The sequence below is a fragment of the Punica granatum genome, chromosome 1, assembly GCF_007655135.1.
Source record: "Punica granatum isolate Tunisia-2019 chromosome 1, ASM765513v2, whole genome shotgun sequence".
Taxonomy (NCBI): domain Eukaryota; kingdom Viridiplantae; phylum Streptophyta; class Magnoliopsida; order Myrtales; family Lythraceae; genus Punica; species Punica granatum.
In genome coordinates, this window is record NC_045127.1 from 33,371,183 (window position 1) to 33,388,708 (window position 17,526).

General features: G+C 37.8%; 3 protein-coding genes across 3 annotated transcripts; 1 reads left to right on the forward strand and 2 right to left on the reverse strand.

The window, feature by feature from the left end:
- Positions 1-605: 605 nt before the first annotated feature.
- On the forward strand, positions 606-2,921 carry LOC116212461 (aquaporin NIP1-1-like). Its single transcript, XM_031547090.1, has 5 exons — positions 606-897; positions 990-1,211; positions 1,653-1,850; positions 2,077-2,138; positions 2,482-2,921. Exons 1-5 carry the CDS (start codon positions 610-612, stop codon positions 2,705-2,707), a joined length of 996 nt encoding a protein of 331 aa, XP_031402950.1. The 5' UTR covers positions 606-609; the 3' UTR covers positions 2,708-2,921.
- Positions 2,922-3,877: 956 nt separating this feature from the next.
- On the reverse strand, positions 3,878-6,016 carry LOC116212453 (seipin-2-like). Its single transcript, XM_031547078.1, has 2 exons — positions 4,828-6,016; positions 3,878-4,678 (listed from the first exon to the last, which is right to left on the reverse strand). The coding sequence occupies exons 1-2, from the start codon at positions 5,872-5,874 to the stop codon at positions 4,217-4,219; spliced, it is 1,509 nt and encodes a 502-aa protein (XP_031402938.1). The 5' UTR covers positions 5,875-6,016; the 3' UTR covers positions 3,878-4,216.
- A 5,722-nt stretch (positions 6,017-11,738) lies between these two features.
- Positions 11,739-13,695, reverse strand: LOC116205408. The gene is made up of 5 exons (XM_031538021.1): positions 13,420-13,695; positions 12,796-13,371; positions 12,514-12,678; positions 12,350-12,414; positions 11,739-12,114 (listed from the first exon to the last, which is right to left on the reverse strand). Exons 1-5 carry the CDS (start codon positions 13,693-13,695, stop codon positions 11,739-11,741), a joined length of 1,458 nt encoding a protein of 485 aa, XP_031393881.1.
- Between the last annotated feature and the right edge of the window lie 3,831 nt (positions 13,696-17,526).

The following is a 17,526-nucleotide window of genomic DNA, read 5'->3' on the forward strand; positions in this document are numbered from 1 at the left end:
TTATTTATGTTTTTGTTGGTTACAAGGGAGATCTATTAACCCAATATAATAAAACTAGAAATTTCAATAGCTAATAAAAAACACAAGTAATCTCATTGAGTATCGAACTTGAAATCTATCAGTTACTAAGCGAAAGTATGTGCCACAGTGTTACATCTTTTTTTTTTTTGTTAAATCACTGAATATTCTGAACTTACTTATTAAGACTATTCTCGTTGAAAACCTCTCAAGCCTCGCTACGACATGTTTTAAGTAAGTTTTAAATTTCTAAATTGTGAGAAGATATTGTGTGTAAGGGATTTACAACGTGACGCTGTATCACCAGACAAATAAAATAAAGATAAATTATTTTTGTCAACAATAATTTGCAGTAAAATATGCGCATTTAGAGCTGAATTTGCCTGCACATAGCTCGGCTGGTTAGTTTCTCGGGATGTCTGTATTTCCGGTGGGTGGTTGAAGGAGTCATGAAGCTTTCAATGCTCACAGCCTCACACTCCCTCCCCTGTTCTTAGGGGTCACTTTTTTCAACGATATCTCCTATGAGTTCATACCCAATAAATAAATAAACCATTTATTGTAATCTATCTATATATTAAACTAATTCAGATGAGGCAACATGGTCAATCTCTCAATAAGTCCAACAATTCTCCCTCATTTTTTCCTTCCCCCGTTTCTGGCTCTCTGTTTGTCACCTATAAATTTGGGTGTCTGCCTTCCGTCCTCTTAATCCCAAAAACCTCATTAAGAGGGATGGAGAGAGAGATGGCAGAGATCTCAGGAAGAAACGGAGGAGTGGCCTTGGATGTGAAAGCAGCTGATGCTTCCGCCAAGGCCGCCATGGATGAGCAAGAAACCGGGGCATGCTGCTTTGTCCTGCCGACTTTCGTTCAGAAGGTGATCTAATGACTAATCGATCACACCTCAATGTCGTTTTCCAGTTCTTGTTCCATTTCCATAAGACAGATGAAGTTCACTTCTTGTTACAGATGATAGCGGAGGTGTGCGGGACCTACTTCCTGATATTCGCGGGGTGCGGTTCGGTTGTGGTGAACAGGAACGAGAAGGTCGTGACTGAGCCTGGGATCGCCATCACCTGGGGGCTCGCCGTCTTGGTCCTCGTCTACTCCGTCGGTCACATCTCCGGTGCCCATTTCAACCCCGCCGTCACCATTGCCTTTGCCACCTGCAAGAGGTTCCCTTGGAAACATGTATAATTCCTTCCTCTCTTTGATCTTTCTTCCAACTGCATAACCACGGGATCTCTAAGCAGATGACAGATTGCGTTGTGACTGGATGGCCTTTTACGTGCAGTGAGAGTCTAAAACTAATTGGAAGCTTTTTAAGATTAGAGTTAACACAATGTTTGAACTGGATTAGTCTTAGCCAATAAATTGTGGGTACCTCGTATTTAATGGAGAAAAAAAAAGAAAAAGAAAAACTCGATGCTTCAATAGATGGTGATGGGTTACCCAAAATAGGGGTGGCATATCATCCAGTGCTCGATAACTTGATACCTCACATCCGATAGCTTTTAGAAAGAGCGCACCCTAATAAAATTGCAACTGTCTTATAAGATCTTTGATGAGGGGTCACTCGCTCCTCAGCCAGTTGTTTGATACTGCTAATCATTGACATAATACGTACTATAGGTTCCGGCCTATGTAGCAGCACAAATGCTAGGGTCGCTGCTGGCGAGCGGGACCCTGCGATTGCTATTCACTGGGAGGCATGACCAGTTTGCTGGCACCTTGCCTACCGGTTCCGACATGCAGGCATTCGTGATCGAGTTCATCATTACATTCTACCTCATGTTCGTCATTTCGGGCGTCGCTACCGACAACAGAGCTGTAAGTGCCACCGATTATCCTCACCCAGCAACAAACTACAAACCAATTATTCACAACATCATCCAATCCAATACTGAGAAATAATAGTGAGAACAACGATATCGCATATAGCCAAGGGGTTTATTTAATTTATTCCAAGGGATACTGTGAGAATACGACATTTAATGATATAGTTTTCCTCATGAAAAAGATTATAATGTCATTTTTCATTTGTTGATTTGTGAAGATAGGAGAACTTGCTGGTCTTGCCATTGGCGCAACGATTCTGCTCAATGTCATGTTTACCGCGTAAGACTTCTCTGTACTCTTCTGTCATTATTATTGTTTTGTATTTATTTACAGGACAAACATATATATGTGTGTGTATATATATATATAAAATATTGCCTATCAATTTTCTTACAATTAAACGACAAATCCGCAAATCCGTCTTTACATAATGACATACGCAATCTGCTAGATACACAAAATTGGACAAACTAAGGACACGTAATTATATTTTGTTTTGTACCCTTGACGTATTATATTACTTTGGAGATTTAACTCTCAAGAAAGGAAGAGATCGAACACTTCTCAAAACAAGACAATTGTGAACTAAAATTACTAACTTGCCATCTCTTATGGGATCTAGGCCCGTGACGGGAGCATCAATGAACCCAGCAAGAAGCCTGGGGCCTGCGATCGTGTCGGGCAATTACACGGGGATATGGATCTACCTCCCGGCCCCAACGCTCGGAGCCATTGCGGGAGCATGGGTTTATAATTCCATCAGGCTCTCAGACAAGCCGGCACGCGAGATCACCAAGTCCACCTCCTTCCTCAGGAATGCCTCCCATAATCGTAACGGCTCCACCTGATTCCGATTATTCGATACCAGATAATCTCTATTTCCTCAGGCGATGGCTGTGCAACTCAATGTACCGACGGATATATATATTTTTGGATAAGCATACCGATAGATACTTATATATAATGTAATGGAAATACGTTATCTTATTAATTTTGGATCTAGTAGTCCCATAATAGATCATTAATGCCATAAGAGGGGTTCAAACCCCATAATTATTGCACCGTTTTAGCTCGTGCGATTGCTACCATACTTATTCTGAAAAGACATGATAGATTTGAGTGACTGCCTCAAAGTAAAAAAAAAAATAGTTACACATGATCTCGCCTAAAATTAAAATATTACAAATTCGATTCCTGTCATTGTGACTTCAGAAAGAAAAGGTTAGAGCCACTCTTCTCCCTTACAAAGTATCATATGCATTAAATGTACTGTATATATCGACAAATGGAGAAACACCAAGACAGAGTAGCATCATATAAGTAGTGGAGTACTAAGCAATCTCCTATCAGTCATTGTACGGCATTGATGAATGCAAAAAATATATATGATAATTTCCCAAGAAAACAGAGGTCACGATCAAGGTCACTTTTCTTTTTTATGAAAAAAATAGTCGAGGTCTCGTTAATCCTTTCTTGACAAACACAAGAGTATTGCAAAGGCATGAAAGCTTCTCCATCCAGAAGCCATACCTTTTCTTTTTGTCATTTGTAGCATGTTGAGGCTCCAGGGACGGAATGTTCTTCAGCATCCTCTCCCAACAGAGCATATTATGTGCAAGAATTCTAGCAAGAGCACCTACATTAGCAATAAATTACAAGAAGAAGATGTAAATCCCCCCAACACGTCAGAAATATTTTAGACCGGTATTTCCAAGAATATGAGATGCTCATAACTTTGATAAGCAATCTTATTTAGATAAAGAAAAGGCTCAAAAGATATGAAACCATTGTAATAGTAAAACCGCCTACAGTCAAGGTCACCTGCATAAACCAGCCTAAATGGTTCTCCACAATCCATGATTCTTGCAAACATCCACCATGCTCTACTCACTTTATAATGTTATAATCAAATTTAAGAACAAAACACCCACCATAGGAAAGGTTTATCTCGGAATCCATAATCAGCATTTCCGCTAAGTCAAACTCTCGTCGCGATATAAGAATTGTTTCTGACAATATCAGCTTAAAAGTGAAAGCTCTTCATATATAGTATCTTACATTGGCATTGCATTCTATATGTCCTCAGTTTAATCAAGATCCCGTATCTAAGCTTTTAAAACATCATTGCCATCTTCATCAAAACAAACCTACACTACAAATAGAACTTCCATGACAATGCTTCTGGCAGAAAAATATTGAAGTAATTAGCAAGCTCAGTATTGCTGCATAGTGGAATACATTGCAATAAGAGAGAGAATCAAGAAGGCACCAACCAGCCGCATTTGTGTGTGTGGATATTGCTTACAACTCAGGACCTCTAACATCTTTACACCCAATCATCGCACTAGGTAATCATTTCAAGTAGCATTGTTCCCCGACAATCCATTCCTCCATTTTGTTCTAGGAAGAATAACTGGTCGGCAACAAATAAGAGCAAACAACAACTGCACTGTAAAAAACAACATCACCGTCCAAACAAAGACGGTTTTCCTCCAAGACCAAAGGAGCCTTTTCAGTAAAGAAAGTTCAGACTCTAGGATAAGCTTTGCGTCATAGATTTCTGGGATTCCTGCTCTGGGACGGAATTCTGCTCGTTGCTCTACCAGCACCCTTAAGCAGGAGGTAGGCACGTTGCCTTCAACAAAGCCCTGGAACTTTACCTTAATGGTCTGCGACTCTGATATGTATCCAGCAATTAGAGGAGCAATCTTGAGCATCGTCAACATAAGGCGTATAGGCTCGCTTTTGAAGAGTAACATGCACGGACGGCTTGAACTTGCAAGTGTTTCACCAGTGGAAGACAGGAAATCTACTCTGATCTTCAAAACATAAAATTGGCATTTCAGTCAGATGTCCTTCGCTGAAAGTACGTTTCCAAGTCCACAAAACTACAGTAACTTCCTACAATACTAGCATAAAGAACACTCCGCTGTCAAAGGTATCTCACTTTTACTGATAAGGCACATACCTGAAAGATCCCAAGATTTTTGTTATACTCCGACTCAGGCAATGCCAAGGTTACGGTGGCCTCAAGCTTGTTATTAGGCAGAATGAATCGCAGTTGCTGACTGCCACTAATTTGAGCCAATTCCTTATACTCCGCCCCACAATCGATGCCGGCACAAGAAACCAATGGCACATAAGCAACAGGATGGTGTTTGGTGTAATCAAAATTCAACTTGTCCTCTATCCGTAATGGCTCCTTGACCAAATACCTCATTATAAATCCACTAATCAGAGTTGCAGTGACCAGTAAGCCGAACAAAATGGAGCATACATAAATTGCCCAAAATAGTCCCCACCCAAATCTCAACATAAGCTTCCACACTGAGTCGTGCTCCTTCAGCCATTGATACAGGAAGGGGCTCGCACACTCCCATATCAGGTTCCACAAATTTAACAGCTTTCCAATTATATAATTTCGGCCTCGCCTCATAGTCGAAAAGGGATCCATGATGAACATAACAAATGTGTATAAACAGCAGAAAGGGAAAGTTACCATGCTAACTATGAGATTAATTTGAAACCCTATGGCTTTAATCATAAGCTCAACCAGAGAGATAAGCATACTCGACGACAGAGCTTCAGCGTCGCCAGGCGCCCTCATCGAGTCGAACGACTCACCGACCGGCTCACCGTCCGCCTCAGTAATCACAGAGCCTCCATTCGTCTGCACATCCGGAGTGCCGGCTCGGACTGAGCTGGCAGATTCGAGCGTATCAAGGACTAGCTCGCTATTAGCAGTTTTCGTCATTGAAGATTCATTCTTCTCATCGCCGCTCGGGGTGGCGGCAGCTCGGGCCGAGCCGGGTCGGTCCAGATCTGAGCTTAGCCTAGTGAGGTGACCCTCATTGTGCTTCGAATCACGAGATCGCCTCCGCCTCCGCAGAGTTGCAGAGGGAGCTGGAGACCGCTGCTCCGGCTGGTCGAAATCGACGCAATCGTAGAAAGGGAAGTCGTCGCTGGCGTCATAGAACGGACCGCCTTCTTCGCTGTTAGGCTTCGAGGAGTCCATTGTCGGAAATCAAGGCGAGATTGGGAGAAATTTCCCGATTAGGGTTTTACATTTTCCGATAGGAGAGAAGAAAACAGCGGCAGGAGCAGACGATGAGCCGATGAGAACCTTTCCCCGCCCCTCAGGGAGGTGGGCAGTCGCCTGACTGCCACCTGTGGCCACTGAATCTTCATTTCAACCCCTAATGTTTTTGTTAATTTAAAATAAGGACCCATATTGTGATTCTGTATGGTCTCAGTTCCTAAACTATTTATATTGTGACGTTGTCGCTTTTTTATAGAATATGTCCTCGGAGTGGCAGCCTTGACATTTCGAATGGAAAAATATATTTTTGGTCTGACGGTTTTAAGTAGTGGTGTGCGCGATCTAGGTACCTTTTTTTTCACGATACCCGGACTCTACCCTGTAGGGGGATAGGTTTCAAGATTTTCTAACCGAACCTTACCATGTTGGAACTTGGAACCAGAATCTTCCTGAAACTTGAATTATACTACAGGTTCCGAGTACGCTGTTGGAATCTATAATTTTTTTTCTCTTCAAGCACAATAAATGAAATAAATAACTAAAATCGAAAAGATCTCATTCACAATCACGACAAATAAATGTTGACATAGATTAATCGGATCACATCCATTTATAGAACTAAAGGATTACGTAGCTCTCCTTAGGATTATATAATAGACAAAGTAAATACGCAACTAAAAAATTATGTAGCTATTTAAAAAAAAGATGATATAACTCTTCTTAGTAGACAAAGCAAATAAGCTCCCATTAGAATTCTGTAACTACTACATCACACATAAACAATTATTATAAAATATTCTGTTAGAAAAAATATAGGTCACAATTACCAGTTTTGTGGGTATCATATGTATTGGAATCGGAATCGGAACCTATTTTCACCGGTTATTTAAATTACTACTCAGATCCTACCATATTTTCAATTGGAGTTACTCGGATTCTACTCTAACGGGTAGGTTTCGACCGGTTCCGGGTATTCCCGGTATCCATGCACACCCCTAGTTTTGAGCACTTTTTTCCTCAACTATTTTTGTCAATCTTGTCCTTAAGTTATTTTTTCTCATCACTTTGGCTTGAATGTCAAATTTTTCATCTATAAATGGACATTGACATAAGCTTTAATTTTGATTTAATATTTTTCTTAAAACACAATTTTTGAATTTTTTTGAAATATGGTATGTGACTCGAGCTTAAGGAAGAGGTGAAGAGCTGAAGAGAAAAGGAGCAGTCAGAACGTTGGCTGGTGGCGACCATTACATCTCTGAGGTCACCGACGTCCTCAACAGTTCTGCTTTGGTATTGATTTTGCTTTTCTATAACACCTCTTCAGCACGATCCACTCTATATTATATCTATATATTATGTAATGTAAACTCCTCCCATCAAAACTCATGAGAACTCTCAATTTGATTGATGAGGAGTTTCCATTTGTGACCTAATGACCAATCCTTCGCATTCTTTGTACATTAACATATACCTAGATTTTTTCATATTTTCATAAGTAATTCTTTTTCAAATTTTCACAATGTATTTATCTATTAGATATTTTAGAGGAGATTATTTTTTTCAAATTTTATATTATTATAATATTTATAAACACAAAATATTAACATAAAATAAAAACCGTAAAAATGAAAAAATTTGTGAGACGTTCAAGTTAGATAACTAGTTTATTTGTATTTGTTTCTCAATTTTTGTGAACTCTTTTTCCCCAAGGAAGAGAAAAGCTTCCATTTTATAGGGTAAAAATATCAGATGCCTAAATAATTTTCAAAATTAAAACATTTAAACAAAGTAAATTCTTTTTACATATTTTATATCCATTTTAACTCAAAAGAACCTTCTAAATATTTTCCAATATTTACAACATAATATATTGTTTGTATAACTTTCTTTTTCGAATAAATTTTTTTGTCAATATTTGTGAACTCTTTTTCTCCCAAAGGAAGAGAAAACTTCCATTAATAGGATATAAAAAATCAATTGCTTATTTTCAAAATTAGAAAGGAACTCAAGAGGACCTTCTAATATTTTCCCAATATCTACAACACAATATATAATATACCATATATGTATATATTTATAGACGTACATGCTCAAGGATTAATTGGAAGATCTAATTACAATGAATAAATTTCACCTCTCTGAAGGTACTTGTAGATCTCATATAAATTTATGTCCACATTAAATTATGAAACCTGATTAAATTGTTCTAGAGCAATTTTGAATTCTCAAACCAGATCCCACTTCGAAACATATAGAAGGATATTACTATCGACAAAGAAACCCTAAATGGAATGCGATTGAATATTTTACGGTGAATCAGGATACATGAATATGGAAACAAAAGAAAGACCCAAATCAAATTCAATTATCTAACCAACATGGTTTGGTTCAAGCAATTTAGCGTTTATTTCACTTAAGCAAGATTTCGGGTTCGAGTCTTTGTGATTGCAGAAAATTCACAATGGGAGAGTTTTACCCCTAGTGGGCCGACCAGGCTCGACTGGATTAATCGTGGCCCAATTATACTTCCAGATAGCATGATTCACACCGAAAATTCAATAATCTAATTAATGTCAATCAAATGGATCAACCATTGATCACTCTAGAAGGTTATCCTCACCGTTGTCGGCCACATTACTGTATTTCCAATATGGAGACCATTAACACTTTAATCCTCGAATTATTCAATAGCCACCACTTGAGCACCTAAAATTTCAAAATTAGGAATTTGATCCTCCAATTTCAATTACGTCTAACAGTTAGGTCCTCACGTCAAATTATTGAAACGAAAATCTGTCATGGAAGGCGAGTTGGCAGAAACAACGTCAAATTTGTGCCACGTCATCATCGAAACGACGTCGTTTTGCTTCCCAAACACCCAAAAACGAAAATGACGCCGTGCAACCTTAGCCTGCAGACTCAAGAACGCAAAACGATGCCGTGCATTCCATTTGGCCATGCAAAAATGACAGCGTTTGCTAGCTTCCCTAGGCAACATCAAAACAACATCGGCTTGGCAACCTGAGACTGAAGAACGAAAACGACGCTGGCTTCTTTGCCTCAGTCAGTGTTCTTCCTGCCGATCGAATAGTCGAATCCCAAATTCCCAAATCCATTTGAAACCCTAATCCCCAAATTGCCAAATTCCTCCAATCCAATCGAAAACCCTAAGCCCCAAATTCTGTAAATCCTCCAATCGAATCCCAAAATCGTCCAATCAAATCGAACTATGAACCCTAATCCCCAAATTCCCATTCCGAAAATCGTCCAATCGAATTGTAAACCCTAATCCCCAAATTCCTAAAATCCTCTAATCAAACTGTAAACCCTAATTACCAAATTCCCACTAGATTCCCAAAATCGTCCAGCTGATTGCAATCCCAATTTCGAGCACCATGAGTTTCAACCCTCAGTCATAGTGGAGCTGTGATAATCATCGTCGCTTGCGAGAGGATTCAACCGTGTACCCCAAGAGCAGGAGAACGAGCAGTTCGAGCATGTCCAATGATGAAGATGGGTTCTGTGATTGCAGGCGAAGAAAGAGTAGTTGGAGCAGTAAGAGGGATGGAGACATCTACTGTCACTGCGGCGAAAAGCTCTAAGGATGACATCCAACACGAAATGCAATCCTGGAAGGGCGTTTTATAGGTGCCTACAATAGAGGAACAAAAGTCTAAGCTGTAGTTATTTTCAATGGGAAGATGAAATTGGCTTGTCAAACTCCTCTCCTGATCAGAGGTTGATCAGTCAGCTTAGGAGGAGGAATGTCACGAACGAGCAATAGTTGAAAAGGTTACGGATTTTGTGTTTGATTTTGGCTTTTTTGGTTACTGTTTTGGCATTGAAATTATGGAAGTAAGCTGGCTGTGGTATATTTGGTGTGGCTTGGAGTGCAGTGGTCTGTTATGTTGTGATGGAAGTGGCCTTTGGGAAGTGGCCTATGTAGTTGATCAATCTGTTGGAGTTGATCATTGTGTTGGTAGTTTATCTATTTGTTGGACTGCCGGTGTTGGTGGTATGGGTAAATGGTGCTTAGGAGTTAGTTTTTGCTGGATGCTCTGCTGCATTGTATAAATTGAATGTAACTGATTTCTAGCAATATATGATGAAGAACCGCTGTTGTTATCAGTTGTTTCATCTTCTTCCTGTTATGCCATTTATATCTTACTTTGCAACTTAGCAATTCTTGCACTAATGGTAATTGAGCACTGGGCACTATTCTGTGTGATCACTAACACCAAGCACTGAGCAGTAACAACAAGCAGTGAGTACTAACACCAAGCATCAGGACCTAACACCAAGCACTGACTACTAACACCATGTGAGCACAAAGCATCGACTGAGTACAAAATACCAACTGAGCATAGAACATCGACTGAGCATAGGACATCAACTGAGCACAGAACACAGACTGAGTACTAACACCAAGCACTAACACCAACTGTGCAGTAAGACCAATTGAGGCATTTATATCACTATGCAAATGAGAAAGTTTTGAACATTTATTATTGAACATTTATATCATTGTGTAACTTAATAACACCATTTATATTACTGACCAACTGAACAGTAATCTGACAATGGATCAACGGGGCAACTGAGAAAGTTTTGAACATTCTTGAGAATAATTGTTGCATATATTAGCTTCTATTACAAAGTAAGAATACAAATGGTCAGATAAACATTTCAAGACCACAAAATATGGCAACAACTGGTCAGAAAATGACCATCTGACCACTACAAATTGCCTATTTGGTCACCTATAAAAAATGTACTTGATTTCACCATGTATATACCATTAGCATTAACTATACCAAAAAGACCAACTTAACCATGTCATCAACTATACGATAATACCAAAAGAGGACTAAATATCAGTTCGTATACACTTCAATATGTACTATCATTAAATATACCAAAAAAATGCTTCCCTTAATGATTAATGTATTGTTGCTTTAGTTGTTGATGCTATTTCTTCTTCTGAACCTACGTGGAGCATGATTCTTGAGTGGCCAAATTTTTGCTTGAGCTGGATGACGACCTCTGAGTTTATTTGTTTGCCAAACTCCTAGTCATCCTTGGAAGAATTGTTGGTGGAGGAGGAGACTCTACTGCATGACCACTAATCACTAACCTTGGAGCAGGAGCATGTACTGGTACTGAGGTAGGTATAGTTCTTGGCATTGGAGCAAGAACATGACTGAGCACCGAGGCATGAAATTGAGGTGATGGTGCTGTTGGTGTTAGAGGCCTGCGTGGGGGTGGCCTCACAACTTTCTCATTGTTTCTCTGCAAGTTTAGGCTAGGTGTGGGGATGAAAACTGGTATGCTCTCACCTGGTTGGCCTGGCTACATCCAAGTAATGCAGCTTGGAGTTGGTCTTGTAACCTGGATGCTCTGCATGGTAAAATCAGTTGTGAAAAATCATTAAATAAGCACTACAAATGCATAGAAAAAAGAGAATGACAAAAAAAAAGAAGATAAATACCTCTTGTGTTTGCACTGTTGACTCTGAAGTGGGTGCATTCTCGCCATATTATGTTCCAGCCACAGATTTACCTTGGGCAATAACATGCAAATTCATAAAAATTGATAAATAATGTTGCTATATATAAGTGTTAAGTAAGTATATATACCTTGTCCTTTCCAGTTGCTTTTGTTATTTTCCGCTTCTTCTCTCTAACTGTAGTCCCAGTACATCTAGTCTTGTTATGGCCTGTGTTTCTACACTTCGAGCATGTGGTAGCCTTGTACTTCCTCTTGGCCTTAAATGGATTGGGTGCTACATCTTTCTTCTTATCCCTTTTCTTTTTGGGCCTTCCACCACCCCTCATGTACTATGGTGGCAAGATTGGATCTAGACCACTCTTATTCCATTGAGTTTGTCCCATCACTAGATGAATGAAAGGTGTGTAAATGGCTTGCCAGGTTTCTTTGGAGAAGTAGGCATGGACAAACATTTCAGGCTGCATCCTATTGTGACATATGCAAGCTACTGCATGACAGCAGGGAATGCCACTTAGATCCCACTCCTTGCAAGAACAACTCTTCTCATTCAAGTCTACTACAAATTTCTCACTTGGCCTGTAGATGTGCAGCACTTGGAACATTGAGCCACCAGGATCCCCCACCCACATTGGATGCCACTTGTTGGCATGTTTCTTAGCATCCTCGAGTTTGGTCTGAGCTGCTAGAGTGATTGGACCATGGTAACTTTCAATTTTTTTTCTTAGAATTATTCATCTTCACAGTCAATTATTCTTTGATATCTTCCAACATTGTAATGATTGGTTTGCCTCTAATCTTCAAGTAAATCCAAGCTCCTTCATTTAACTCCTTGATCTTCTGTAAATGTGCATTGAACTCATTCATAGTCTTCGAAAAAGCACAGTCCCACAATAACCTTCTGAGCTCTTCATTTCTCCATTGGCTCCAAAGATTTGCTTACAAGTGCTTCATACAGAACCTATGTCTAGTTCCTGGGCATACTTCTTGAACTGCTGGCAGTAAACCCTGCAGATATATAAAATGGTTAAATGTGAAAGACATAAAGGCATATTAATAATAACATAAATTACAGATAGAAATCACATTTTGCATATCAGATATCACTTCCCAACCATGCTCATTAGGGTATCCCATATCCTCAAATAGCCTTGTAAGAAACCACTTCCATGTTTCCTTAGTCTCCATCTCAACAACTGCGTATGCAATGGCATAGAAAGCCTGGTTCGAATCTTGAATCACTACTAGTAATAGAGTACCTCCATAATATCCCTTCAAGAAATAACCATCAAGACCTATGAGAGGTCTACAACCCCTTAATACTCCTCTTTTGGTTGCTTTAAAACATATGTAAATTTTTTCAAATCTATGAGGCAAACTCTGATCCACCCTCTCGACACTTAACCTTGCAGTTGACCTAGGATTGCTCCTTCTTATCTCTTGACAGTAATCCCAAAATGCAGTAAATTGTTCCTTCTCAAACCCTTCAACAATGTCTCTGGTTATTTCCAAAGATCTGTACAACCTTATCTCTACCAATTGAACCTGATAATTATAAGCCATGAATTTGGTTGCATATTTTGCGGTAATATTTGGATAACTCATGACATCCACTACCTTCTTTCCCACCCATTTTCTGTCTGCTAGAGGATTCTTCAAGACCCTACTGCAAGTGTGAGTGGGATATAAAGTCTTGATCTGGTAACCCCCTACATGCTCAGCCCATGAATAGAAAATTTTCCACTCATAATGTTCCACGACACAAGCGGCACTGTATCTAATCTTGTCATTCTTCTTAAACTTCACAACCCTCCCAAGATATATATTATAGTCCTTCATAGCCTCTTTAAACAATTTAAGAGTGGGAAAGACCATTTCTAACTCCAGGTGAACCTCACGAAATTGTGCTTGGGCAAAATCTGTAGGCATCATCCAATTGTTTTCGTCATCACTCCCTCTTAATACCTAATACTCCTCATTGATGTGTCTTTGATAATCAAACTCATGTATTACAATATCATCATGTTCAGCCCTCACAACTATTTCTGACACTTCATTCTCTGAGAAAATGTTAATATCAACATTAGCTCTCCATTTTGACTTTCTCTGTCTTGAAGACTCGGCTACATCACTTGTAATTTTATCTACAAAATCAAATGCTTCTGCGAGAAATTCCCCATCATCATCCTCATTCTCTTCATACTCATTTGATCCAGGTTCGTATGTTTCATCCTCAGTCCCATCAGAACCAGTCTCAACTCCATCCGACCGATCATTCTCCTCTGACATTGTCTGACATTTACAAAAAACAACAAATAAGAGATAGAATAAATAAACAAAACAGTAGCATCAACCCCAACACACAAGCATGGTCCATAAATAAAAAAAAAGTTAACTCATTTATGCTTATCCACCTACCAACCGACATATAAATGCCAAAACAATAAACAAAACCGAACAAATACCAACATCTGTGGTCCACAACCACTAGTCAACAATAGGAACAACATTTTGGATTTTCTATCGCAGAAAAAGAGCAAACTTCATGCCATTGTAACCTTCACTAACTTGGATAAATGCGAAATCGTCCTCGATTTCACCTTTACTCTATTGAATCAAGTGGGTTAGGCAGAAAAAGAAACTTTTTCAACTCAACTTTGCAATTAGGTTAGACTGATAATTCTGGGGGTGATTTTCACGCCTTTCAACCCCTTCACTAACAGAGGCAGTAGACGACGTCGTTTTTGCATGGAACCGAAGGATGCCACGATGTCGTTTTCATTTTTCAATAGGTAGGTTGCCAAACGAAGACGGTTTTGCATGTCTAAAGTCTGATTGCCCGACAGCGTTTTTGGTTTCACGATTCGATTCGATTGGACGATTTTGGGATTCGATTGGAGGATTTACAGAATTTGGGGCTTAGGATTTTCGGTTGGATTGGAGGAAATTGTGAATCTATGGGAATAAGGTTGATTGAATTTAGGAAATTGCCGAAAATTAAGGTTTCGCTCTCGAAAGGAAGAACACTGACAGAGGCAGAGAAGACAATTGCAGGTTGCCAAGTTGACGTCGTTTCTAAGTCCATCAGGGCAATTGCCAAACGCTGCTATTTTTGCGTGGCCGGAAGGACTGAAACGACGTCGTTGTGAATCTTTGGCTTGCAGGGCAAGGTTGCACAGCGTCGTTTTCATTTTTGGGTGTCCAGGAAGCAAAATAACGTCGTTTCGGTGATGACGTGGCACAAATTTGACGCCATTTCTGCCAACTCGCCTTCCACATCAGATTTTCGTTCAAGGACTTGACGTCAGGACCAAAGTGTTAGACGTAATTGAAATTGAGGGATCAAATTCCTGATTTCGAAAATTTCGGTACTTAAGTGGTGGCTATTGAATAATTCGAGGACTAAAGTGTTAGTGGTCTCTTCCAGTATGTCTCTTAGTAATGCTTCGCCCTAAGAAAGAGAGAATTGGCGAGTTTGTTATGTCTTGTTTGACTAATGATTTTTTTTCTAATTCTACTTCACTTATCTTCAATTCAACAACACAATTATTACTTTTTCTATTTTCTTCAATTTTTGTTTCATCTTAGCTACCATTCAATTCAATTTTCAATACTAAATTCTCTCAACTATTCATTATTTTTTCCACAATTCAACAACACAATTATTATTTTCTCTCGACTATTCATTACTTTTTCTTACTTTTTTTTTCATAATTCAACAACACAATTATTATAACTCCAAATAAATATAATTACTTATAATAGAAATTGAGTGGAGCGGAGTAGCGTTAAAAAAATTTTCGTTTGCCAAACAAGGCCTTAATGTTTGGCACGTTGTAGTTTTGCGCTATGTAGACTCCAAGGACTGTGCCGGCGATGATGCTAGTTAGACCCATCACTTGTGGTCAATGTTGTTAATAATATGGTTGCAGAGAAGACAAATATAAAGGAAGAAAAAGAAAAGGAAGTGGGATTCGAGTTGAAGGGGTGTGATCAGAGAAAAGAACAATGGGAGTACTTAGAGGGAAGGATGTGCAAAGCACTGATTTTTCTACAAAGAAATCTGTTTGATTTTATAATCATGTTTTTAAAATTTAACTCTAACTGAAACTCTATTCACTGCACAACAAAAATCAACAACACAATTATTACTTTTATCTTTTTCTTCAATTTTTTAACCATTCAATTTAATTTTTAATATTAAATTCTTTCAATTATCCATTACTTTTTCCACAATTCAACAGCATAATCATTACTTTTTTTCAACTATTCATTACTTTTTCACAATTTTTCTCATAATTCAATAACACAATCATTACAGCTCAATTAAAATCAAAACTCAACTTTACTTAACTCTAAAACCAAACGCACCATTAATCATGGAAGTGCAATGGTCCCTTCTCCAACGGTCAACCCTTTGATTTCTTGGCCAAAGGGTCAATTCATCTCTTTAATCTCAAGCAATTTCATGAATTTCCTATGAGAGCTAATCCTGTATTTGGATGAAACGATTGAAGGAACAAGAAAAAGGACTCATGAAATCAAGAAATTGTTTACTTAAACTGGAGATAAAGGGGAAAAAAAACTTTTCCTATTAGAGTGATGGAATAATATGTTTCACCAAAGTAAATCGAGTTTTTTTTTTGCTTGATTTAGATATAAGAGTAAAATTATCGTTAAGAAGAAACTAGCTGCAGATTAGCGGTTTGTGCGATTAGTAAGGAAATCAGTTAAATTATAATTCATTGAATATTTATCGAGGAATATTATAATTTACAAGAAAACCTATACACAATAGGTGACATAATTTGTAAAAGATAAATGAACAAAAAAATTAAAGAATTTAGAGAGGTGAGAATTATCCAAATTGAGTTCTCATGTTGCGGCCACTCCAAATTTTATTTGATAGCTTATAACTAATCAATCGATTGATTAAAACAAAAAAACTCAGTATAGAATTTATTACATTTTATTTTGAGAGTTTATTCCTTGATGTACATACATATATATATATATGTATGCAATATAATGTCTTTAAGTTAAAATTAAAGAAAGTAATTTTGAATATATTTCATTTGCATATTGTTTCATGAATCTTATATCAAAATATAACTAATTTTTTGCACTTAAAAAAGACTAAAATTTTGTCTAAAACAGAGTTACATATTTTTCAACATCCAACTTCTGGGTAGCAAATGGTATTATTTTAAAAAAGCTACTTACTCACATATAAAATTTGATACTTCGTTTTTAAGTTTTATTATTAGATTGAATTTTCTTATACTATTTTTTCTTTATAGATCCCTTATAAGGGAAGGTTTTTATGTTTTTCTCTATATGATTGAGGAGTAAACAGCTTATACAATTAAAGTAATGTATAATACTTATATACTAGTCTTTTATCATGTGCGTTGTACAGGTTCATTATTGTATACCTATTATTATTTTTAGGGGAATTTACTTAAAATAACCCATGGTTTACCAATTTTGTCAAATCTATCATATGTTTTTTTTGTCAAATCTATCACATGGTTCACTTTTTGTATCAAATTTATCCGGGTTATCTTTTCTGTCGATATCTAACGGCCGTGCTGACGTGGTGCCCACATGGCAAGTGTGGCCCACTATCCCTCCACGTGCCACGTCAGCACGACCGTTAAATGTTGACGGAAAAGATAACGTCGGGATAGATTTGATGCAAAAAGTAAACCATGAGATAGATTTGACAAAAAAAAAGCATATGATAGATTTGACAAAACGGATAAGCCATGTGCCATTTTAGGTAAAAACCCTTATTTTTATGAGATTTACTCACATTTTTAACAAAATACTTCTTAATAATAAAAATAATGAGTAATTTGAATTTAAAACGATAATTCTCAATAATATTGCACTAAATATAAAAAAATCCAATAATAATGTTGCAACTAGTATCTTATCCAATATGACTCATATATCTATTTAATCATATTAATATATTACAATGATTTATCATGGATAATCCATTCACACATTTGCTAATTTCCAATTTTATTTTTGCTCTAAAAATATTGTTTTGTGGGCTTTTAATTTTCAAATGTTAGTTATATATAGATTTTTTATTTTTATGAAGAATAATTT